Source organism: Cydia splendana, chromosome 20, assembly GCF_910591565.1.
Source record: "Cydia splendana chromosome 20, ilCydSple1.2, whole genome shotgun sequence".
In the NCBI taxonomy this organism is placed as follows: domain Eukaryota; kingdom Metazoa; phylum Arthropoda; class Insecta; order Lepidoptera; family Tortricidae; genus Cydia; species Cydia splendana.
Genome location: NC_085979.1, coordinates 12,086,173 through 12,113,934, shown reverse-complemented (window position 1 = coordinate 12,113,934; position 27,762 = coordinate 12,086,173). Strand labels below are relative to the sequence as shown.

General features: G+C 37.4%; 1 protein-coding gene across 1 annotated transcript; it reads right to left on the bottom strand.

Annotated features, from left to right (window-relative positions):
• Window positions 1–27,762, bottom strand: LOC134800792 (CCAAT/enhancer-binding protein-like). The gene is made up of 2 exons (XM_063773344.1): window positions 26,708–27,762; window positions 1–179 (listed from the first exon to the last, which is right to left on the bottom strand). Exon 1 carries the CDS (start codon window positions 27,548–27,550, stop codon window positions 26,714–26,716), a length of 837 nt encoding a protein of 278 aa, XP_063629414.1. The 5' UTR covers window positions 27,551–27,762; the 3' UTR covers window positions 1–179; window positions 26,708–26,713.

Sequence of the window (27,762 nt, the reverse complement as noted above, 5' to 3'; positions counted from 1 at the left end):
TATCTACGTAGTCTGTCGCCCCTAAGCCTTCACAGCATCGACTGCGGATGGACTTACTACTAAACTATCCGTGTACAGTAAACAATATAAATCACATGATAATTTCGCTAACTACCCTTAACGTAGGTCACTTTCAAGAGTTAATGCACGATATCACACAGAGCTCCCGGCACCTCGATCTGAAACAAAAGAAAAAGAAAATTAAAATAAAACTAAAATTAAGAAAAAAAAGGAATCTTCGAAAGGCTAAATAACTTCTCAAATATCACACAGAGGGCTAAAACAAAACACTTTCAAAAGGACACCTTTCACACAAATGTTAAACTAAATCGAATCAATACATCAATGATTTCAGTAGGCTTCTCATATAGATAACTTTATCCACGTGATAAAATAACCGTCACATTTTAACACCGCGGGATTGAAAATGACATACACAATTTTATGTCACGTAGACAAGAACGACCATAATATTTGTAATTCCGTACAAGGCTATGATATCACAAGATGCAAAGATATAACCTTCTTTTTTCGTTATTAACTTTCTTCGTTTTTATATTTTGACTTCTACTCGTACTTTAGAAACCGTGACACATAAAATGTGAGGGGCACATTTCTGGCACTTGCATTTGAAATCCCATACAAGACGTTACACAATTGATCGAGTACGAGTTTTAAATAAGTAATACCTTCTACATCGGATACGCAGGACAGAAAAGCTTTTCAAGTAGTGTTATTGCCAAACTTTTCTGACATCAGGTGAATCGTGAATCAAATCCTGATGTCAGAAAAGCTGCTAGAGCCCGCAAAAGCTATCTGCACCGACAATAACAGAACAAAGTGTGGCGGTATCATTATAAACGTCATATTTTCATATACATTTGATATGCATGGTGACATTTACACACTTTGTTCATTGAAAATGTCAGATTGGTCCGACTCTTGACATCCGGTTGCAACTCTAAAGGTCCTGTCGGTTTGTGTTTGAAGTTGAATAGTTACTGCGCCGCAGTTAATTATCAATTAGGCCGCGGTATGTAAGGCCTGCAGTAGAATAAGGAAACAAGAGACGAGAGATACACATCATAAACTTAACATCTCTCCTCAAAAATTTAGAAACTAGCTAACGGTCAAAGGTAAAAGGATTAACAATTTTTAAACTGGCTTAGAACATTTATTAAGCTTACATCCTAAGCTTTAGTCTTATTATTTTAATTTTATAATGTAATTTTTGATGATCATGATGACAAGATAAACATAATTTTGACGAATGTAGCAAATCTATAATGTATTTTTTATCTTGAAATAAAGAAATCTAAATCTACTAAGCCAATCCAAAGTTTATTATAAATGAGATTTATCTATTTATGAAGTGAGCACTTATTTCTCTGACTGGATAGTCTAACACACTTTGATGACCATATTCCTATTTACTGAACTTTAGACATCTAAACTGGTTCACTAAAGACGATGCCGTAAGCGATCATCAGGCCATAGTCACTCGTTCTCCACCAGTTCCCAATCAGGCCATTCTATAAAATCCGCTCACCAAAATCTCAGCAAGAACTGTGCCGCTTGCATAACCGCGGAAGCGCGGCGACCGACTTTCACACTTATGCAACTCCAAAACTTATGCAAGACCCACAGACCCAATGTCCCACTGAGTTACATAATGCTAAACTTGACTGATAGAAAGTGGCGCGCGGGAAATGTCAATAATGACCACTGACACACATTTTGATGATGACTTGGATTTTGATGCTGTTGCAGAAATAGTAAAAAATCTTCCGAAGGTCAGGCGCAAGATGGATTATTCTTTGCAAGCGGGCGTTTTTTGCAAGTGTCTTTAGAAAAGGTTTTAAATCGTAAACCATTCACGACATATTATTTGCAATATCCTACTATACTCGTACTAATGCCTACTGTACTAATATTATAAAGGCGATTGTAACTATGTATGTCTGTCTGTAGCCATATTGATAAAAGTTGGTATGGAGATAGTTTGAGGTACAAATTTCCCCATAATCACCTTCGGTCTCCATAAGCAGACCACCCTGATTGTACGGTCAGGGAATATGATTTATGTGCCACTTCATACCTAAATTATCTAGTCACAGTGACAATAAATGAGATCCCTAGCGACTTTTATATTATAAACTGAAATAAATGTCATAATATGTACTAAGAAAAAGTGACCAAGGCCTCCAGTGCCCCATGCTGTAATCGAACCAGCGTCCTCTGCTATCGCGGCAGGTGCCTGTGCCATTCGGCCACCGGGCCACAGCGGCATAGGTCGAATTTCTTCAAGTATATGCACTTCTTACTGAAAGCTTATGGCGCCCCCTGGCCATCCCTAAGGTAGAACAGTATGGTTTGACCTTCTAACTGGATCATCTCAGGTGATACCGAGAGCTTGATGAGATTGATGCGAGGGCTTGGTGAGGCTCTCATATTGATTGTCATTTTGACAACGTAGCTACAGTATCAAATTCTTGGACTGTTCTTGTGTAAATTGCTTAAATTCAGATAGATATTTAAAATAGTATCTCAATCATCTGACTCAAATCTTGCTTGCGATATTACTAACAAACACGCACAACCATGCAAGTTCAATAAAAGTTTGTAAAAATGGATACATTCGACAGTATATTCCTCTTGTCATATCAGGTAGTCCCGGAAGCTGAGAGCATGTATCTAACGCTAGAGTTCATTCACCCCGAATTGCAGATGACGTTAAAATAACATAATTATTTGGAAGTAGCGAGAGACTTTAAGGTTTGTAAGAATTTGTTACTTTAGTTAATAGGCTTAAAAAATGATATTTGTAGTAATGTACAGGTAGCAAATTTTGTTTAACCCTCGTGCTTCAAAATTCCATTTTTCGAATTCAATTTTGGAACATTTCGCTTGCTCGGGTAACAATATTAGCACGAGAGGTTAAACAACAATTTTGCTTCCTTGTAAAACAAATAACTATTTCATCCCGTTCCATTCTTTCTTTCAACTCGCCCATTCTGTCGCATGCTTTCTTTCATCCTCTAACTAAGCTTATCGCCCGGCGCTATCAAAGTGCATCAGATGCGAGTGCAACGGCCGGTTTCGGGGGTCGATGAACCAGTTGTGTGATTTTTTTTTCGATGCGCGTACAGAGTGCGCGAGTTCTATGACCTTGGATTGCGTGAGAATAATTAGTTTTTTATAGAAATTAGAACATGGTTGTTTGTTATAAGTTAGTTTGTCATATTATTGTGTATTCCTTTAGTTTTGTTTTGCATGATTGTTAATTTTAAAGAATAATAATAATATATTAGGAAAAAAAATGAAATGGTGCCGTTAAAATAGAGAATTTTTACGGTAGATGTCGCTATACGCCTCTCTAAAGGTGACAGTCCATTTCCAACCGCACCTGCACTACTGTCAATTTTACTATGGAAATTGACAGTAACAGCGACGCGTTCAGTATCAGTAATGCAGCTGCGGTCAGAAATGGAATGTTACCCTAAAGCGTGTAAACCAAAAATAATGGAAAGATTCGCACGCTTCTGGTAAACTTCGGAAGCTCAGTAGGTTAAGAGCGATCGGACTGGTGATCCGAAAGGTCTCAAGTTCGAATTTGCCTGAAGTGATGAATTTTTCCTTTAACCCTTTACCAAGCTAAGGGATATATATTTCCCACATACGGCACTTCAAAACATGTGTTCTATTTTCGATGAGTAAGACTGACAATCGATTGTCATTTTTGAAATGTCAGCCTGGTAAAGGGTTAATATATTTTTTTTTATATAATACTTGATAAAAAAAAGTTTTTATGAATGTTGTTGTTTCTTAAGTAGATGTGGATTAATGCAAGGTAGACTAATTGATATAGGTACTCAATTAGTTACCTGCTTCATATAACACATTAATTATTATAATGTGTAATGATTAATGCACGAATGATTTAATATCTCTGGATAATACATGAACGATTAAACAATTATGTAAATATGAAAAAGATAAAACAAAATCCGAAATTGATTCGTAATACACACCGGATATTAACTTCCTAAAACTGACAATTAGGTTGGTAATTGAAACATATAAACTACTGGAAACTACTTAATTAATTGAAATAAGTTAATTCATCTGCATCATAGCGCATAACCTCCATTGTTTTTTGTCAGTAAGTTATATAACCCCCCTCCCCCAACCCCCTAATGCACAGGCGTTCGTAAAAGTAGGGATCAATGCAGATTTTCTTCATACATATTTTTATCTATTTTGGATTTGTTTTAAGTACTATTACTTATTGTCCGCCTGAGCTAACTTGAATTGAACAAAGTGAGGGTGTCATTATAAACATAAATATTTTCATAGAAAATTTAACGATGACATCGCCACACTTTGTATTTGCAAATGTTATGCAGAGTTGTCTTGGCTGACTCTATAGGTTTGTAGTAGTAGTAAACACTTTATTGCACAAAACATGTACATAACACAGAGAGAATACAGTAAATGTGTACAAAGGCGAACTTATCCCGTTAAGGGATCTCTTCCAGCTAACCTTTAAGTAACTGAGAGATACATATGAAATGGTAGTCAAACTAAAGTAAAATGTACAGGACGGCTTGTCGATTCGACATAACTCGTTCCGAACAAAAGTTGAACATAATGTCGAAGTGCGTACGCGCACCGTAATGTCAATGCATCCTCGAGCCATGCATGATCGGAGGCGGTATGACGTAACGATTATGAAGAAATGCGGATAAGTTGTTTTCATGAATGAGAATGTAAGTATGTCAAAAGAAAGATACTGTTGTATTGGTTGAAGTTTGGGTTCGTTTATAATGATTACTGTTAACAGGAAGATATTGTTTGTTATCTAATATATAAATATAAAGGTAATGATAAATGATGAAAGCTTTACTTTTAACTAAGTATAAGAAGGGTCGAGGGCATATGATTTTTTATATCACTACTTATCTATAATGTGCGTTATGCGTGCGTTACGATTAGGGCTTGCAAATATTCGAAACTTTCAAGTATTCCAATATTCGACTTTTTCTGACGGGATATTCGAATATTCGAATAATTATTCGAATATTTAAAAAAAATAAGAAAAGGAACGAAAATCGGTTTATTATCGTTTTATTCAAAAGTTTTTTTCACATATAGCTAAAATTAATAATATTTTGCAGAAACTTCCACTTAATCGACTAGATTTTATCATCCTACTCTGAGATGCCCACGTTTATAAAAGCAAGTAAAACGCAAAAATTAGACGTTTTCAATATTTCTAGATAAATCTTTTTATTATAAATGCGCCGTTGCGTGAATTAAATTAATATAACTTTAACCATCCAAACACGTATGTAAGAGAGAAAAGATTTTAGTAGATAATCACTAATCATTTTCTGATTTAAATTAACTTCTAGTCATTAAGGGGCCTGTAAAATGGCCTTTAATTCAATTGTATTTTAAATCTTTATTGACTTTATTTGTCTTGGCAAGTTTAGTTTTGATTCCTAATGGTCGGCTATTATATAAGTTATATAATTGGTATTGGAATATTTATGGGAAAAAGTTGGCTGACTACGGGCTGGATTATTCGTTAGCTAAAGGTGCATGGTTAGATTACCTAGTTCGGTAGGTTTGGTATGATCAAATTTGTGAATTGTGATAAAGGGCAAGGTTTAGACTTCGAATATTCGCTTAAGGTACGCTTGTACTCAATAAACAGAATGACCCTTTATCTTAAAACTTACGTAACGTTACTTGTACCTAGAAAAAGCATTAGCCGCACCGTAATAAAACATACTTTTAGATTTCGTTTTCTTTGAAATTGAGTTAGGTTTAACTGTATTCACGAAGCCTATTGAGAGAAATACAGTAAAAACATAATTTCCTTCGCATTTGGGTACCTACGGTTCCTCATTCACTGTTAATACCCGGCAAAACACACAGAAACTGTAACTATAGCGGATGAAAATAGATTTTACCTAGTAATAAAAAATATTCGAATATTCGAAACCTGAACGGCCGAATATTCGAATTGCAAGCCCTAGTTACGATCCCACAGTCAAACCGTGTAAACTGTTTTGTGGGACACTGTACTTGTATAAGCTGTATATTTTATATGTTAATAAATAATAAATGTATTTTTATAAATTTACGTAAAAAACCGCATGAAAATCCGTTCAGTAGTTTTTAAGTTTATCGCGAACATACAAACACACAAACAGACAGACGAGGCGGGGGGATTGTTTTATAAGGTGTAGTGATCAGGTACCTACTGTTTTAAGGTAAAATAAAAAGAATAACTGCTCATACTCACTAATTATTTCGCAACAATCTATAAATAGCACCTAGGTTGTTATCGTGATGTAATAGATATAAAAGCAAATGTATTTTAGGCACGCTAAAAATAAACACTAAGCTATATATAGAGAGCGATATGAACTCGGTCCAAAAACGATATTATCCTTATCGGTGTAGTTGTATTTGCTGAAATTCTATTGGTCCTTTTTATCTTTCACCTTTTGTACATTCATAGGGAGATAAGATATTATTTTATTTTGTGCGTACTATTATCCGACAGTAGTAGGACAGGATTATGTACTTTCCCGTCATAACAAATTGAAATTGAATAGATAATTGTTAAATACAGAATTATTCAATTACTCCTATAAATTACAGTATTATTATAACAATATGAAGTAAGTAATAAACCAATTTATTAATATTTCTAAGTAAAAATAATTAAAAATTACACACGTAACAACTGGTAGGTTTAACAGAATCTCATCATAAACTCAAACCATGAAGTTAAGAAGTCACCAAATAAACGAACCTATACACATTCAAAAATACACACAATCTCAGTTAAAATAACAACGCTTAAAAACATCAACAATTGTCTGCGTACAAAAATAATCGCGCGTAAGTCGCGGCGTAAAAACGCATCGCATCGTGACATTGCTTCGTACATCGTGACGTAACGAATGTAGGGCGCGCGGCCACGCCCCCGGTAGTTCACTGAGTGAAAGTGCGCCGCGCTGCGCTGTGTGAGATAAACGTAATGCGTATCTTCCCTGCTTTATACGAAGCTAACATATGGATAGTAGCTTTTGTTTTTGAATTTGGAACCTTTCCTTATTATTGTAGTCTGGCAACCCAATGTGTCAGTAGAAAGAGGCCAAAAATTCAAAAATTGTATGGGACACAAACTTTTTCAAATATACCACCTTTTTCTACTGACTAAAGTTATTTTTGTTCGTATAATCAAAATTCAAAGACCAAACCAAACCAGGACTGAGAAACCGGGAGTCAAACCAGGGATCCGGCAGATCTTATTGATGGTGGGTTCACTGTATTTTGAAAGGCCAGATGTAGCATAAATCCGGGACGAATGGAAGAGTGGTGAGACTTTTGCCAGTGAGACACAATATGCTTCGTATAATTAATATATGCAATAACATAATTAATAATTATGTACATATGGGCATTTAGTTCCAATACTTCTGATAGTTTTGATATAAGTTGCACCTGAGATACAGCCATTTCTCTTAGGCTTAACTATGAATATAAAATTAATCTATGACAGTTCTAAGCCAAGCAAAGTTTGCTTCAGATTTTAATGATATAGTTCAGTCGGCATCAGATAGATACATCGCCTTGACAATAGAGGAGGAGAGGAGCGGATATTTGTGAGCGCCTTGGCTGCTCCGATATATCTGATGATGACTGTACCAATATGATGTATGTAACGTCCTCTGGCCTACAGTTTCGCATGTCACACTTGTATGTTCTGAACTCCTGGTATTTAAAAATAAATATATTGCGCAAAGCAAGTTTTACGTTTACGCATCGAAAACTACACGTAACTGGCCTAACAGTAGTATCTTCTATCCTCCTACGTTGGTGAGATATAGATAATACAATAGTCCTCTAAAATTCAATTTTCCTTCAATTTCATGCACACCTAGTATAAAACTACGTAGGCACCAGCAGTAAGTCTCTGTGCTTAATCACAACGCTATCTTGTTCTGATATCCTGGTACCTGTACATGAATATATGCGGGCATGAAAACATGGAAGATAACTACACTACACATATACATACATATGTATATGTAGGTATGCCAGCATTATGTCTTTGTATGTTTATAGTTCGTATATGTTGTATGGTGTGTCTTGAGGAGTTTATGTAAAGATACTAAGAGCACAGAAAATGCGCTCCTACTTGTTGAGTACTAGGGAATCATGGTACTACGGTGTTTGCAGTTTCGTCATATCATATGGTTGACAATTTTGTCAAACATTCCACTGTTTACCTAGGAAAAGGTTAGGAGTTAAAATATCAAACCAAATTAAAGATCCCTACCACGAGTTTGGCAATGACACATTTGCTAGCGACTGCGTAAACTAACTTCCGATGCATCTCCCTCGTACTGACATTGGGGCAAGCAAGATGCACTGCGTTTAAGTTAACGCATAGCTATCAAAGATAGCGTGCTCCACGTAAAACTCATGGTGAAGGTACAGGCAATAAGCTAAAAGTCCACCGGATGGTAAGCGATCACCGTAGCCTATGGACGCTCGCAACTCCAAGTGTATCACGTACGCGTTGTCGATCCTTTTAAATATTATTCTTTAGTCATCAAATCACACAATTAAATTTAATTATTTACGTTTATAATAATTGAACCATAATTTAATTTGTGTTCATAGTGTTCGTTTGTCTATCTTGATTTATTTATTTGTCCACTTTCAATTGCTCAAAGGTTGGCTGGAAGAGATCCCTTATTTATAGGGATGATCCTTAAAATGACCTTGACGCGACTTTATTGTTAAGAGAATAAGAGCGTGTCAATGTAATTTTGTACACCTCGCCCGCTTAGCAACTTCTGCTGCTGACTGTACATTAAAGTGTTTACATACATACATAGACACTCAAAAAGCCTTGTTGACGAATGGAACCCTAGAAAATAAATTATATTGTAAATAATATTTTACTTACAATATAATTTATTTTGTATATATACAAAGTATTGATTCTCATCATAACAATGATAAACAAAAGAGTCCCTTCATCGCCAGGCTGAATCATGTCCATAAAAATAGAATTAGATAAATTGAACGAGTAAATAAACAACGCGCACTCACACGCAATACCTATCACTGCTACAGTAAGGATGACTCACGCTAGACCGGGCCGGGGCCGGGCCCGAGCTTCCGGCGTTTCGTTTTCAATGAAAAGCACCACGTGATCACCGTACAGCCTTCATAGAAAATTACATGTCGGATGCCTCGGCCCGGGTTAGGCCCCGTCTAGCGTGAGTCATCCTTAGTACCTACAACCACTATCTATGAAATTCTTAAACTTAAACTCTTGTCTGTATGACAAGGATCCTGACCGAATTTTTAGTCATCTCTTTTCGAGAAAGATATTTTCAGCTCTATACAGCACAAACGAGGCCTAATCCTAATGTATGCTCTTTCGCGTGAGATCATTCTTTCTTCAAACATTTTGTCAAGTTTGCGTACAGGTAACTATACTTTTTCCAAAAGTTATTATTAATTGACAACTTCAATAAAAGTTCTTTGAACAAAGGAATTGACGAGTTTTACGAATTGGATACTCATATCCCAACAAAAACGACCTGCTGAAAATGAATTAGATTTCCATGCTTAATAAATATTAAAATTCACGTCGTAAGCGGCGCTAAAAAGGTACGCTGGGACGCTCGGTGCGAAGATCGGACGTCCCAGGTATCGCTGGGGCGATGAGGACTTGCGCGATCTTCAAGCCGATAACTGGCGGGAGATTGCGCTGGATCGAGACAACTGGCGGTTACTCGTCTCGGAGTCCAAGACTCATTTTGGGTCGCTGTGCCATTAAGTAGTAAAATCAACGAACAAAACACCGTTGTAAAATAAGAATCTATATATGAAAAATAAAAATGTTAAACGAATATTATAAATGCGATAATAACTCTGTCTGTCCGTTTGTCTGCCAGTCTTTCTGTTACCTCTTCACGCTTAAACCCCTGAACCGGTTAAAATGATATTTGGTATGGATCTCTATACCAAGTTTTAGCTTCGAGGAAGGGCGTAGGACAGTTTTTATCAATCGTCATAGTCATTCCACGCAGACAAAGTCAGCACAAACTAGTTAAATAATAACTACTAAATATTATCTAATAGGTTTATTCAAAGATAACAAAAACTCGTGGTTAAATCTAAGCAGAAAACACCGCTGAAAAACTTATAAAAACTTCAGCAACATGAAAAACAAGTCGCCACTTATCTAAAGAATTTTATCTTGAGTGCGTCGGAAACAGGGAACATACTCTCACGCGCTCCCACTGAGATAACTGGTAACTTACCGTAACAATACGGCGTGTATTTTTACCAAAAAGTGGATTTAGAGAGCTACCAGTAAGCATATGTTACCAAAAACGGTTGAAAACGATAGAACTGTACTGTAATTTTAGGGGATATATATATAATAATGTAAAACATGGAAGATATTTCGATTAGTTGAAATTTCCCCGCAGTCGAAATTAGCCCCGTGCACCTTAATGAAATAACGAGATCTAAATTATGTCAGTCACCATGCAATACATGTACGAATAAGTACGAGCAAAATACATGCGCGCCTGACATCATTTGTGGCTTTTCCTCAGAGAAGAGTCCTTATGCACATGGAGCAAAGAGCTCTTCTCTGATGGAAAGCCAAATTTAGATACTTGTTATTTATATTGTTTTGTTGTCATTGTCACAATCTAAGTTTGAATTTTGAATTGGCCTGTATGACTAATAATACAAACATCGGATTCTAGGGGGCAAATTGTATGACGGGATCCCTATCCGTCATACAATTTGCCCCCTAGAATCCGATGTTTGCTAATAAATCTAGAGCTTCGAGCAACACCCGGAAGGGAGTCGACATTCGCACTTTTTCACCTCTGCCGAATCACATGCCCAACTGGGCATGCACACAATCAGCGCGGTGCATGTTGTGACAAAAAGAGATCGAGGTGTGCAAGATTTGTCTTTGACGTGTGTCATTTTCTATGTATGTGTGTCGTCATTAGAGATTGGATTTTATATGTAGTGAGTGAGTGCGACTGTGTGCACATTTCCCCCCGCAAAAAATGGTAGTACGATTTATACGGTAAGATATCGCTAGGGCTTCTCCCTTCCGGCGTGTCGGAGCCGGTGTTGCTCGAAGGGTTAGTGTACCGTCCTTGCCACGGATTATGCAACGGTAGCCTAAAATTCGTCTCGATACTAATCAGATATATGTTTGTTTATTTGTCTACCCATCGATAGCGCATGTGTGTCACTGTTATCTGTTGCCCTAAATAAGTATGGAGTGTTCGCTATTTCTTTATCTTTTTTAACGTGAAGCAATGTGTTGAATCGGACTTTCAGTCATGGAATTTTTAAAAATGTTTTATAATTAGTCTGACGGCGCGATTCGGGAAATGAATTAAAGATTCACTAGATATGAAATAGTAAAGATATGTGACATTCCACGGCAAAAGGTACCTTATGGCGGCTGGCGCTTACGCTATTATTAACGCCGCTCCAATATTCAGCCGGGGCAATGGTACCTTTTGCCGTGGAACGTCACATATCTTTACTATTTCATATCTAGTGAATCTCTAATTCATTTCCCGAATCGCGCCGTGAGTTTAGTTGTAAGTTTTCATTTTACGGTTGCCCTGATTCCAGCGTCGTGGCACCCATTTTGGTGTTTCTTTTATCGTATTTTTTTAATGTATGTAACTAAAATGAGTTATTTGTGTTTTATACCAAATAACACATAATACCGTAAAGTCGGGTTACTTTAGCCCTGGAGAGTAACTTTGGCCATGGAGATTTACTCGGTCCTGGTTATATTATTGTACTATAATTATGGAAATATGACATGAGGTTGGTTATAGCTAACCTTTGACGTGTTTATGTTTTTTATTAGACCCTTTTAAATGAGGTGTTCATGTGGGTCAAAGTTACCCTCCATTGGGTCAAAGTAACCCGAGTTTACTTACTTAGCTATTTCTATATGAATAACTTGAACATGAGCGTTTATTAACAAGTTTACTTTGCTTTGAGTTGAAATACCTGAGAATGAAACTGTATAATGAACGCCCGCGATATTACCAGACCGACATGATCTTCAGACCCTCAAGAAAAGATCGTACTACCATCTTAAAGTTCGGCAGCGCACTTGCAACCCTGGTGTCCATAGGCGACGGCAATTGCTTATCATCAGGCATGCTTGTATACGTCTGCTCATATGCTATATTAAAAAAACCTAGTAGGTAATAAGCTAGTAAGAAGTTTATTACTCAATAAAGTCCGCCGATGGATTACAACCAATGCTTAGTTGATTCCTCCTATCTCCGCTCGTCTCCGCTTCAGTGGAACGGCAGCCTAAAGGACAAGCATTGAAACTATGCATAACAAAAATCCTTTTGCCGATCATCATTACCTTGTTCTTGTCCTATTCACTCGGAATCGGCAAATATGTAGTAAGTAAGTAGGTAGGACGTATACGTACGATGGTTAAAAAATTTCAAAACCAAAAGTTAACAAAAAACGTGCACGCCAAGCCAACGTGACGCGGCGCGGTCAACGCGCCAACGTGAAGTGCACGACAGTCCGTGGCGAAGCCTCGCAAACTCCGACTTTGAGGAACGTTGGAATTGTTTACCTTATTTCACGGTTGCGTCGTGGCCAATGTCGAAACATGGACAAGCACATGTTTTTTGTTCATCATCATCATTAACTTAAGAGTTATTCTCTTGTCGGTGGAGTATCTTCCAGCTTTCCCTATCCTGCGCCAGCTCTTTGACTTTTTGATACGACACGACCCCCACTTTTTCTTTCACTTGCTCCAAAAAGCTGCGTCTGGGTTTTCCTCTTCCCCGCTTGTGTCCTATCCGCCCCTCCAGGATAGTTTTAAAGAAGTGGTCGTGTCGTATTAAGTGTCCAATCATTTTTCCGCGTCTATTTGCGATGGTGTTCAGGATAGCTCTCTTTTCATTCACTCTTCTTAGCATTGAGTAGCAACAAAATAATACATTTGGTATGTATTAAAGTATGTATTAAAATAGGGTCATTAACTTTTAGAATCAGACACGACGTTTTAACGTAGCGTGTAAGAACATTTGTTATTATTGATTGTAATTATTTTTGATAAAATTATAACGATTGTCACAGATTGTTAAAAATGTATGACCACTTCTTCTTCATTCTCGCGTTGTCTCGGCATTTTTACCTTGGCTCATGAGAGCCTGGAATCCGCTTAACAACTAATCCCAAAAATTGGCGTAGGCACTAGTTTTTACGAAAGCGACTGACATCTGACCTTCGAACCCAGAGAGTAAACTAGGCCTTATCAGGATTACTCCGGTTTCCTCACGATGTTTTCCTTGACCGAAAAGCGACTGGTAAATATCAAATGATATTTCGTAGACAAGTTTCGAAAAACTCATAGGTACGAGCCGGTGTTTGAACCCGCGACCTCCAGATTGCAAGTCGGACGCTCTTACCGCTAGGCCACCAGCGCTTAAAGGTGTACGTACTATGTCAAAATGAAATGAAATTGAGATAAATTTGTAAAGTTTCTTTCACTCTAATGTCACTACAAAAAGCGAAAGTATTTTAAAATAATTTAAGTTCACTGAAAACTACTTGATACTTTTCCTGATAGTCTTCGAGAAAGATCTCAAGATTCGTAGAACACGCAAAGTCGCGAATCATCGAGAACCTGTCGTAGGCGCTACGGCGTAGCGATCTACACGCTACGCGGCCTTGAGGCGCGAATTCTACGCGATTCTGAGGTGGACCATTATCTCATAAGTGGCATGCGAACTTTAGGATTACATCGCTCGTAAGTCGCCGTGTCATGTGCCATGTGACAAACAAAACTAAGCACTTACCGTAAAACGGGGTGAGTAGGTTTCGCGGGGAGCTATGGGTTATGAATGGGGAGAGAAGGATTGAGAGGGGGGTGAGGTGGGTTTTTAAGGCTACTGCTACAAAAATAATGTATTCCAATTTAAAATGGAGCTATAGTAATATTCATAATAAAGAAAAATCGATCCAACAAACTTCCAAAATCACCTTTGTATAAAAACCCAACTCACCCCAAATACGAGGGACTACGGGGTGAGGTGAGATTTCCTGTTTATGGTCAAAGTTATGAAATGGAACTACCCAAAATAAAATAAAAACTAAAATACAAACACTTATTATATACACCATTCAGTTTGCATATGTAAAAATAAAATATTATCGAGGTTTGAATGTCAGTTTTGCACCTACTCACCCCATTTTACGGTCCTTACCTAATTAAAAATAATCAAACAAATATTAACATTGTAAATCTGTACAAGTAAGATTACTGCAAGTAGTGCAAATGATGTCCAATCCCTACTAATTCCTACCCCTACTAATATTATATCGAAAGTAACTGTCTGTCTGTCTGTTTGTTACCTCTTCACGCTTAAACCGCTGAACCGATTTAAATGACGTTTGGTATGGAGATAGTTTAAGGCCTGGAGAAGGATATAGGGTTGTTATTATTAAATATTAATTATTATCATCCACTTAGAAGCTAGTAATACTGGCACTACAAGAATAAGTAAATTTATAGGGTCACACGAACCCACTGCCAAAAAGCGGCTTCCATACAATCGAAGTAACGCTCTTAATTTAAATAAAACTACATGAAACTTGGCATTAACATTCACGTGATTTATGTGCAGTACTACTTTTCGTTGCTAAAAATCTTAGACCAAAGATAACTGGACAAGCCTTTCAGTAACTTACCGCTCTGTCAAAAACCTTGCAAAACGCGATTTCCATGTGTACAAACTCAGTTACTATAAAATAAGTGTTTTAATATGAATATAAACTAAAATTAATTACAATTAAAAAAACTATAATTAAAAATACCTATCAAAATTTTGCGCCCTTGGTAGGGTGCCCATCACGCAGGCAGCGTTCCCGCGCTGGATTGCTATGGCCAATCTATCTGTCATGTGTTTGTGTGCGTCAAAATGAGACTGTGTTAATTTTTAATTAAATGTGCGTGTGTCTTCGTGTTTCGAACACATATTTTTCTCATGTATGAGTAATCTTTTGCATGTGTTACTTTTTCACCTCCCGCAAAATTCGACAGACATTTTTATACACAAATACGACTTAAGGCTATTCCAGCAAGTATATATATACTAATAGGATTAATACTAATATTTTAATACATTTTAATGTTATATAAGAACTGAATAACGTCTGACATGTAATATTTAAAATATTATGAATAAATGTCTATGTCTATGATGCTCGTTTTTGTATATGTGACAACGTGATAAAATGATTTACGTCACTTTCTATCCCGCGGTGTTAAAAAGTGACAGTTATTTTATTACGTGGATAAATCATCCATAATACGCCTGCTATTCTTGTAAGTATGTATGTTCCAAGCTAAAAATAGAACGCAAACTTTCATTTCCATCACTTTATTACAATTACGAACAATTTCAGGTATTATTTGGCATGTGACCCGACCACGTGGAAAAGTTGAAATGAATGAAGTGAACAAACTCTCGAAAATTCTTTTCAACCTTTCGCAAACAAAAACCGCCCTCCAACGTGACTAGAGTTTGGGAAACCAAAATAACATCCTCCTTTCGCTGCTACAGTAACAGTTCCATTGGAAATATTCTATTTTTAAAATAAGATAACGTAAGAGGGGCGGTTTTTTTACCAAAAGGCTCGACGTAACAAAAGTTTGATTCAACATCTTTTGATCTGTGAACTGAATATGCAGTGTGGAAAGATATGTCGGGCCCTGGAGGGAAACTACCTTAAATCCTTAAGTTGGCTCATTTTACTTAAAGGAGACATTCCTTTATTTTTTTAAAGAAACAAAACTGCATTCAAAGATTTTTAAAAATTCGCTTGTCTCGACCGGGAATCGAACCGAGTAAAACTTCCAAAAAATGTACACTCGCTATTTTTTTCTACTAGTCGATCCAGTTAACGTTAATGATCATATTTCTCCAAGAAACATTAGGTCTTACACTCGTCTGTCGTACAAAATATCCATATAATCGAATATTTACTCAAGAATATTTTTAGATAAGCGAAATTGAAGAAAAAAAGAAAAATCTTTGAATGCAGTTTTGTTTCTTTTTAAAAATAAAGGTATGTCTCCTTTAAGTAAAATGAGCCAACTTAAGGATTTAAGGTAGTTTCCCTCCAGGGCCCGACATATCTATCCACACTGTATACTCCCTTCCAGATAGGATTACAAGAAAAGATTAAGGATTACAGAAGGCAAAATGGTGCTTTATAATGCATTTTTAGGATTATCGGAAAAGTATAAAACTTTGCCCTTTAACATAACTTTGCCCACCGCGTCACAGTTCAGTAAAAGCGAAATAACTTATAAGTAGTTACAGATACACTTTCTGAAGAAAGTAAAGAAAGTGTATCTGTAACTACTTTTAAGTTGAACTGTGACGCGGGGGGCAAAGTTTTGTAAAAAGGGCAAAGTTTTATACTTTACGGTAGTCGATATTTAATGTGGACTTTGCTTTGGCGCACCCCTAAATAAAATATCGAAGAAGCAAATATTAATCCATCCAATTTATCCACCAATAATTTTAACGTCTTTCATTTCATAATTTGTAAATAATACAATATTCTATTTTAAACGTCAAACTTCTATGAAATTTTTAAGTATAAATAAATAACACTTGCACTGCGATGCTATCAAAATTGCAGGAGACTTTTCTTGGTCAAACTCTACCACGTTTGGCACTGACATAAACGCAAACGTAACTTACTGTCTATGCATCACGCACGTACGGACATATTAGTAAATTACGTAGACGTTAAGGTTCCATCACACAGGCGCGTTTTCCGGGCGGGCCGTGAGCGTTTTATATGTAAAAGCGGCGCGCCCCGCTCATGCCCCGCCCGGAAACGTAACCTTTACGTAGGGACTCATGGTACGGGTACAGGTGTCATTTTCCACAATTTGCTTTTGTATTACTATGTATCGAATTTGAGGTTATTTACAACTTCACATAAAAGGTTTAGAATCTCCGAATCTGTAATGTTTTAGAGTCTATAAATGTTATCTGGAATGAAAGTATAGGAGCTGTATAAGTAATACTTACATAATTTCTCGTTTACTTTGTATGGGTCAAACCCAAGTCGCCAAAAGTATTGCCTATTCCAGGGCTCTCCAAACCCCGGCCCGCGGGCCAAATCCGGCCCGCGAAGCGTTCCAATCCGGCCCCCCGACAGCGGTCCAATCCGGCCCGCGGGAACCAGGCTCCAGGTGTTCAGCCCTAACACAGCAGCAACCAGATACACCCCCCGCCCTCCTCGGCGCCGACAGTGGCCCGCGCGAAAATTCTGAGGCGAAATATAGCCATCAGGTAAAAAAGTTTGGAGACCCCTGGCCTATTCCATAGAACACGAGGTTTAACTATAGTGCGACATAAAATAGTAGAAATTAAATAAAATGGAACTATAGAAATTCCATACTAAATTGTTGCCATGATTAAGCATTTTACGTCAATGTGACAGTTACGTAGGAAGTGGCGCCCTCAATATTTTTTTACAATTTTTTGTCAGTAAGAGGGTACTGTCTAACTTAACTATGGAACAAATAAAATGTATATACATTTTAAGAGTCAGAGTCTCTTGCGAGTGAGAGGAGGCCTATGCCCAGCAGTGGGACGTATATAGGCTGAATGATGATGATGACATTTTAAGAACAAAACTTCTGTGAGACACACACGTATACCCAGTGTTGCCAGATGGTCACAAAAGTCACATTTTTCGTGACTTTTCGCCTTCTCGTGTGACATGTGTGTGACTTACGATCTTGAGGCAATTTTTGTGACTTTTTAAGCTAGTCGAATTTTGGACAAGTTTAGTTCTGCAATTTGTATTATTTAGGAAAGCGGTGAACGCACCCAAGTTGACACTTGCACTGACACCTTGACGTTACATCCACCATCATGTTTATTATAATAGTCGTGTGAAGATGAGACTTGTTACCTTGACATGACGGTGTCATTTAGTTTCATAGTAGTAGTTTTTTTTTAGTCTATGATTCATTTCTTTTAGCCTCATATCTCGAATATCTGTACGAATAGCATTATAATTACTTCGGACAAAAGTTTTATCATAAAATTTTCTACAAATTTGGTTATGTTCATTTTTACTCTGCGATCAATACTTTCGGAGCTACAGGCTGTTAAAGTTAAATAAGAGATAAAAAATAGACGGTTTAAGAAAACGTCGTTTTTAGGGTTCCGTACCCAAAGGGTAAAACGGGACCCTATTACTAAGACTCCGCTGTCCATCCGTCCGTCTGTCACCAGGCTGTATCTCGTGATCTGTGATAGGTAGACAGCTGAAATTTTCACAGATGATGTATTTTTGTTGCCGCTATAACTACAAATACTAAAAACAGAATAAAATAAAGATTTAAGTGGGGCTCCCATACAACAAACGTGATTTTGACCGAAGTTAAGCAACGTCCGGCGGGGTCAGTACTTGGACGGGTGACCGTTTTTATAGATAATGGTATGGAACCCTTCGTTTACGAGTCCGACTCGCACTTGGCCGGTTTTTTCGTAATTGTTCATCATAAATTAAAAAAAAATAGTTTAGGATGAGCAAGCTAAGCGACCTGCTGATATAATATAAAAAAACCGGCCAAGAGCATGTCGGGCAATGCTCAGTGTAGGGGTCCGTAGTTACCCGTCTGTCAAAATAGACTATTTGCATAAACTCAAAAACTGCTAAACCGATTAGGTTCGCTATATTTTTCCTTGAAAGTCTTTACTAAGTTTTAGTTTCACGATTTTTTAATATTTTTCGGACCCTTGGCTAAAATGCTAGGGGAACTAAAGTTGAAAACACAACTTTTTTTCTTTCAGTTCAATTATTTCCGAAAATATTAAGTTGATCAAAACTGGTCCTTAAAGACCCTTATTCATTTTAAAAGACCTATCCAAGACACCCCACACTATAAAGCGGGTTAAAGCGAAAAAAAAAAATTCATCCCCACTTAAAAGTAGGGGAGTCACCCTATTTTTTCTAGTTTATATTTTACGACTTTGTCAGTGTAACAAATTTATATATTCATGCCAAATTTAATAATAGAAACTAGAATATTTTTTTTATGGTGGCTGCCCTACAATAAAGTGGGGATGAATTTTATTTCGCTTCCACCCTATAGTGTGGGATGTCGTTAGATAGGTCTTTTAAAACGAATACGGGTCTTCAAGAACCATTTTTTGATCAACTTAATATTTTCGGAAATAATCGATCTGAAAGAAAAAAAGTTGTGTTTTCCCCTTTAGTTCCCCTAACTTTTGAACCATGAGTCCAAAAAATATGAAAAAAATCATAAAAACATAGCTTAGTAAAGACTTTCAAGGAAAAATATAGCGAACCTAATCGGTATTTCGGTATAGCTGTTTTTGAGTTTTCTCGAATAGTCTATTTTGACAGACGGGTAACTACGGAACCCTACACTGAGCATGGCCCGACATGCTCGTGGCCGGTTTTTTTTTATATTTTATCAGCAGGTCACTTAGCTTGCTTACTCCAAACTAAATTTTTTATTTATGATGAACAATTACGAAAAAAACGACGTTTTCTTAAATCGTCTATTTTTTATCTCTAATTTAACTTTAACAGCCTGAAGCTCCTAAAGTATTGATCGTAGAGTAAAAATAAACATAACCAAATTTGTAGGAAATTGTATGATAAAACTTTTGTCCGAAGTAATTATAATGCTATTTGTACATATATTCGAGATATGAGCAAAAATATGACTGTTCTAATTTGCTTGGATTATTGAAAATCTTCATTTTGTGACTTTCTCACTGACCCCCAAAAAGTAGCCCCAATGCTTAAAATTCATTTCTTTACGTTACATGACTTACATGTCCGTCTTTGGGTCACTAATTTACATATGTGTACCAAATTTCAACTTAATTGGTCCAGTAGTTTCCGTGAAAATAGGCTGTGACAGACGGACTGACAGACAGACAGACGCACAAGTGATCCTATAAGGGTTCCGTTTTTTCCTTTTGAGGAAAAATCGTATAAGGTTAGTAGATTTTTTGTGAAATATATTATTTTCTGAATTTCTTCTAACAAAATCGATTTACCTACCCATACAATACAATAATATAAAAATGTGACTTGAGCAGCAAAAACGTGACTTTTAGGGAAACGAAACGTAACTTATGACTCCAGAGCCCTGGCAACACTGCGTATACCTATTTATGTATATATATTTATATATTAAAACGGGTCCATCTCGTATTTTAAAGTCGAAGATTTACGTACTGTTTTATTTTACGTCGGATTTTTTAAATCAAGTTACATGTGCTACTTTGATTTTAACGGCCTATCTTTTAACAATTAAAACGACTAATTAAATTACAATTTGTATATCACAAGGCTACGGTTCCGTTATATCAGTTCTTCCGCCAGTTTATCAAATTCACAAAACGACTGTGTCCCTATTTCATCGTAACGTTTTATAATGTCATAATGCCTTTGCGTTATGGAGGATGGGCAGATTTGTATGGACACTGGCCCATGAACCAATAAGAATAAGTGACATACCATCGGGAAGGTGTTTTATGTACTTTATTTTTTGTATGGCACAAGACTTGTCAAATCGCTGTCTAAAAAAAAAATTTTGACACAAAAAAACCTAACAAAACTAAAATATCGTGACACAAAATCATCGACAATAACAAAACCTTCATGATCTGCGGCACAGGAACTAAGTATCGAAAAAAAACTAGGTATATCGTCACGCTTCAACTCACACTATTTTTTGCGGCGATAACTTTTTTCACGCAATAGTTTAGGACTACCAGCCAAGTAAAAGTTTTACAACTTAGAATAACCCATCCGGTGATATACCGCTTGCCCTTATTGGTCAAATGGGCCAATTAGCCCACCCTGTTTTGACAATCGTTAAATTTATATTTTGATTTTTTTTTTGTAAGTTAATTTGTATCCTTTATTGTGTAAATCAAAAGTGTAATGACCAACATGTCAGATAAAATTTCTGACAGTCTCATATTTTAAACAAGTTAAAAATGTATGTATAAAGTTTTAATGTCGTTAAAAAAGGTACTTATAGGTAACTAACTATTGTCCATGAACCTATGAACCCGAAATAGTTACAAACGTTTAAAACGACAAAAGTTCTGGCGACACCGATTTCCCCACTTTCCAAAACTCCAGGGAATGTTCATGCAATAAGTCGCCAAAATTTGCAAATTATTAATGAGCCAAGTGTTTGTTGTTCCTATTGCGTTTTAATTACAGTAATACAGGGTCATTTTTGGACCGTTAGCCATATTGCGCGAGGTGATTAGGTAGGCCATACTGAACAACTTTTCCTATGGGACCAACTCCGAAATCACAATAAATTTTTTGTCGTTTCATACATTTTGGTCGAGTGGATGTCGACGTTTTCTATGGGAAGGCCAAATTTGTTTTTTGGGATTTCGGGGTTGGTCCCATAGAAAAAGTTGTTCAGTATGACCTATCTAATCACCTAACGGTCCAAAAATGACCCTGTATATTTTATTGCAGTTTAAGTTACGAGTTTTGCAAAAGGAATGTATTTGTGTGTTGTTACGGAAAACTCAGTGCCTGGCCAAAGCTTGTGCCTGGCTGATTACTATCATTTCATTGTGCCCACATATCACTCAATTGTCGCTCGGGGACAGGGAAAAAAAATTGATGAATACCATGAAATACAAAAATTTGACAATTTCGTGGCCTACAAACCAACTTATACAGCCGCCAAAGCTTCATTCGTTCGAGAATTCTTAAGTAATCGATTGATTGGCTAAAGCGTGTTACAATTAGCCGTTCCAGCGAGCAGAACGAGTGGTGCAATCGCTATGTGTGTCGCCTTATGTCACGGTGTGTGCACTTGCGCATCGCACTTCCGATCGTTAAAACAAGTCAATCAAAAGGAGATTTATTTGACTCGATTTTTAAAATCAGAATGACAATCTAGACCTTACTTATTTGTATAGCGGTTTTGTCCAAAACCATTAATTTATTTTATGATTTATGGTCAACAAATCGGTGCGAACATATATACGCGCTGTTGTTCTTTATGTCAATGTCTAGAATAATAATAAAAAATGTGTAAATATAGTCTTAAAAACGGTGAACATTCAAAATAATAAACTCTTTTTTCTTAAAACCCAAAACAGTATGGCATAAAGTCGTCCAAAACACAAAAGGCATGTTAACGAAAAAAGTGAAAGCTAGGTGGGGGCGTACAAACCACATCAACCACCAGCACATTAAGAAACCCGTATTAATGTCGCTGCATAGAGCTCAGAGGTCAGGCTATTTTGGGCGTATACTACCAGAATATCAAGATCTCTTATCTAGACTGTACGTAATACATTATGGGAGTCAAGTTATTTTGGGCAATGTTGATTTATTTTCATTAGCTCACCATTTTAACGAAATCCATTTCAAGAAGCACAGTTTATGATCAAAAAGGTCTTAGCATACTGGCGGTGGATGTAATCTTAAGGTGATTCATGATTGTAGGAGTATTTATGTCCTTGTTTGATTATGATAATGATTACATTTGCATTAGTGAATTCACTTCGCCCATTCATGTGTTTAATTTGTATTATTATATAAAATGCTGCGTCAGTTTGTTCTTGGTTTTCACTGGCGTCATCACATCGGTTTAGTAGGTATATGCCTATCTGTTTCCGTTCTTTCGCATTATGATAATTTTATTTGAAGTGTTTAAGTAGGCCGATTTTGGTGATCATTATATTCTTTGCGTGTAATCATTGGAAGTCATTCAGTCAATGATTGTCATTTCTAGCCTACACCTTGTCAGAAAATAGTTAAGTACCTAAGTACTTCATAATATTTACGCAGTATTTCTTTCAGCTTTAATACAGTAAAACAATTTGAACTATGGACCGCTTGGATTTCAATCACATCATAATGACAATCATACAAATCCCTGAGGACTCTAATATTTATGATCGTTGTGCCAATAAGGTACAAAGTGAACCAAACATTAAATCGGATCACTTCACGCTCTAAACAATTATTAGTCATCTCAAAAGTGAGAGTAGAAATCAAAGTAAAAACCGAACTGGTCGTAACTTGTCTAGCTCAAAATTGGCACTCGATGTAGCACACGGATATGACGATTGTGACGTCAGAAGTAAGTTAGGTATTCCCACTTTCGCCTAACCTACCCTACCCTACCTAATATATTATTTACTAAATGATAAAGAAAAGGTGCTACTACTTGAAGAAGATAGGAAATAAGTAAATCTAAATAGAAGTGAAACTAAAAAAGCAGAGATCATGGAATTGTAATAAAATAACGAGATACGATTTCAACTCAGATCCATTTATTCCTTTTGCTGCTGCCTATCGTAGTGAAACGAAACTGATTCTGTAACTTGTACACAATATAGTTTTAACGGTTAAAAACAAAACTACAAGTTCGACACGATAATACCGTTGTACTACCACTATTGTTCCGTTCATAGGTAAAATACCTAGTTAAAATTAAAACCAACAAGCTACAATGTCGGAAGCCATAAAAGTAGGACGCGGCAAGCGAAAATTTTGGCAATTGCATGCAAAAGGGTACCTAGAGCAGGCCACATAGAGTCGAGTATCAAAGAGCAAAGGTGGCCAGTGAAAACGAAAGTTGCAAGCAGACAACGTTTTGCACAAACGAATTTGAATACTGAATTCTCGTTTCGGAAGAGTTATAATCGCGAATGTAACCGTTGACCGAATTTCATATGACTTGTTGAATATTGCATGTCACTGGTCATTTTTTTGTTGAGATAGGTCCGGGGAAAATAAAGTAGGTAGGCATATTTTATAATCAGATAAGAATTTAAAATCGTACATTGGACCATGGACTGAGGAGAAAGTTGCCAGATATGATCTAACCACCCCTAGAAGTGGGTGCAAAATGGGGTAGCGTTATTTTTGTCCGAGCCCCAAATTATCTCTGAGTCACTCAACCAGTGTACAAAGAACGCAGAAATTTTGAAAAATATGAACGTCTAGTGTTTATATAAGAAGTTCTTGATTGATTTGTTTTCTGTGATATTCCAAAATACCGGTCATTGTAAATAGACTTAAAAAAATATATAATATATATAGACTCAAATTGTACACACAAACAAATAAAAATGTTACTCCTTGTAAAGTTGTAAATCACGTTAGTAAATGGGGTTGGCAACTGTCAAAGGTTTGCATAGATGGCGCCATCATAGATTGCCCCTTTTTCTATGAGATTTGGCTTAAAGGGCTGGCATCCAAGGTTTTAAAAAAACTAAAATTTGACACAATTCTAGGGATTGACAGGGCAAGCTATGATGGCGCCATCTGTTAAAAACTTCCACCGGCCAACCCCATTGGATACCTATAAAGATAAGATTAAAACGGATGAAAGAACTTGCTTAAAGTGTGATTACAGACGAAATTTTAGAACAAGAGAAAATAATGTAGCTACGATAATAAAGATTGGTGACTCTTTATTATGATAGCTGTAATCTACTGCATAATAATTATTCATTTTAATTTAATAAATATTGTGAACTCGTTAGTTAAACGTATGTAGTTAAACAGTAAAAATTTATGAACTTACAAGATCATACATCTTTATGTGCATTTGTTTGTTAGGTACTTTTAAGAATATTACTCATAACTATTGCATTAATTTACTTTCATCGTCTCATATTTAATTTATTTCCAACACTATCAAAAATCGCATCCCAATATCGTCAAAATGCACTTAACCGATTAGAAAGTGACTGAATAATGGCAAACAAAAACTAAATTGATAAAAAAATTGTATGCTGCAGCAAATTTCCCGTATTTTCTTTTGAAAATCCAATCAAATACCTAACTTGAACAATGGGAACAAGATGCTAAATTGAATGAGTTTTGGAAAGCAGATACGGTCAATATGTTTAGCGCGGCAGAATTTGCGATAATTAGTTAGCATTTCATTACACTTGCGAACTGCATACGTTGCAGGATGTACTAATTGACCCAATTGCAATTCGTGATTTTACATCTACACTTCTCTACGTTTATTACTTTGGATTTTCGCAGTTTGTGAACCAAATCTTTTTATTTAAGTGAAAATTTTTATATCGGTAATTTTTGGTAATCAATCGTTTATACCATTCACATGCCAATCTTAGAAATTTTAATATCCATATTTTATGAGCACAAGTTGACATGTAAATACTGTCGAAAGCTAGCTAAAATCAAATTCTTACATTTACACCGAACATTCTTATCGTGCGTGGTATGTCGTCAAACGTCGTCATTAGTGAAATCCCTCCTGCCAAATCCTACAAGAGGGGAAAGCCATAATAAAAAAAAGAAAACCTCACTGAAAGCAAGTCGAGGAAGATGAAAGTGTAAGAGTAACTACCTACGCTAAATCTTAATCAACGGAACTTCTTTAGATACTGAACCTCCCCCAAGGAACCACTCTTGCATCACATCCTTAAACCAATGTTTAAATCCTGTTTCAACAGTTCGACACGTGTTTTCTTCCAAATTTTGCATATGAATGTCTCTTTAAAACCCGAATCACATCAGGTCCTACCATTTTTGTATTTAGAAAGCGACAGTACATTTGGTTACCATAATCCTTGTTCATGCTGTATTCAATTTTGGACTCTACAGTAGTACATTTATGGTGTACATTTGCGGTTCGGATAAAACGTGTCTCTGGTCACGTTGGCGGTGTTTGGGAAATTCGATGGTATCTTGGGAGCATTGCGATTGGAGTACAAGATTTCCTTAAAGTTTATTGTAGTCTTTGATGTGAGTTTTCACTTATTATTGAGGTTTTCACATTTCACAGCCAAAAGCGGGCAGAACCATGGATATAATAAAGTTACGAAGAATAACTTTTTTGAAATCTATTTTTCCAAAGTTTTTGATTTTTATTTACAAAATTGCAAAGCCTAAATTAGACATTGACCTTTGGCAAATGATTTTCATACAACTTAAGCTATAGTTTGAGTTTAAGAGCGGTTTTCAGTTTACTTTTACTCTAATTTCAGTTCAATCATCAAACAGAGTTATTTGTTCTGAGTGGGTTCGATTTAGTTTCTCTGATTGCAGCAAGTACTTAATGTTTTAGTTAACTAACACGTGACTTTATTATTGAAAAGCACGTGCTTCGATTCATAATCGTTGAATAACTATTTTCTCGCGCCAACTATTACAACAAATCTCACACGTGAGCCGATGACTAAAAAGAAAGCTAAATCATTAATGTAATGTTTCCATTACGCTTCCTAATAACACAGACTTAATCATTGCGCTGATGGCGATTTCCGAAAAACACCTCATTAGGGCCATTAGAATTCTCACTAATTTGGAACCTCTTAATCACTCCAAACACAGCAAAACAGATCCAATCGATACAAACACTGCACACATTCAAATGCAATAAGTATATTACGTAAACTCATCCATAAAAAACCCTTTTTTCTATTCACCATGTGATTTACGACTTTCCGCGCTCACACTGAAACGAGGGCACCCACACAAACACAACTTTCTGTAACAAGTTGACAACGCAACACACACTCACCTATGGTCAGAGCGTGTGGTCGGGCGCGTGCGGCGCCCCGAGCTGCAGCATGCTGCGGCACAGCTCCGTGATCTCCGGGTGATTCAAGTTGATCAGATGCACGTACATTTGTTTATGTAAACTCAGTTCACCAGACACCGCCTCCAACCGCTTCAGCAGCGCGTCTTTCTCTCTCAACAGGGTCTTCACCTTCTCTTCTACCTCTCTAGAGCGCACTTTAGCTTTCTCGCGAGATTTTCTGACAGCTATGTTGTTTCGCTCACGTCTCCTTCTGTATTCATCTGTGCCCTTGTCTACGGACTTTCCGGATGTGCGTCTCGATGGGGTCTGTTTGTGTTTGAGTAGGGGAGGCAGGAGCGGTGCTCCTAGCGGTGGTAAGGAGGTAAATCCTCCACCATATGGACCGCTGACGCCTACGGGCGGTTGGGGGTTGTACTGGCCTGTATATTGAGCGCAACTGACGTTTCGCCTAAAATCATGTGGTTCAGGCGGTTCCTCTTTTATGGGTGGCTGTTGTTCGTGTGCCGCGGTAGCCGGCACGGGCGCGTATGATGCTCCTGAGTGTACCGGCTGCGGCATGTAAGCCAGAGTGGTCCGTGTGAAGTGTCGCGGCTGAGGAGAGCGGCCGCCCGGCAGGATCTCCTGGAAGAGCGCCATAGTCTCCTCTCCCCGGAACTGGTCCTCGATGAGGTGCTGCAGGTCCAGACTGATCTCCTGGCCATTGAGCTCGTCCAGGTCCGGGGGCGGGAAGGGCGCGCGCTTGTCATCGCCGACCTTCTTGAGATCGGGTTGCGGTGGCGGCGGCGGCGCGCCGGTCGCATCATACATCTGTGGGGAGTCCATCCCACCGCCCGGGCCGCAAGCGGGCCCAGCGGCACCGGCGGCCCGAGCCTCCACTTCAAAGCACTGGGAAGCCGTCACTTAATCACATTCACCGTGGTTGGTATCCGAGTCTTCGCTGGCACTGATCGCGTGTATTTGTGCGGAGCGGACAGAGAGGGCGCGTGCGGACGCGACGGCGGCGAGGCGCGGACTGGCGCAGCGCGCGCGCCGGC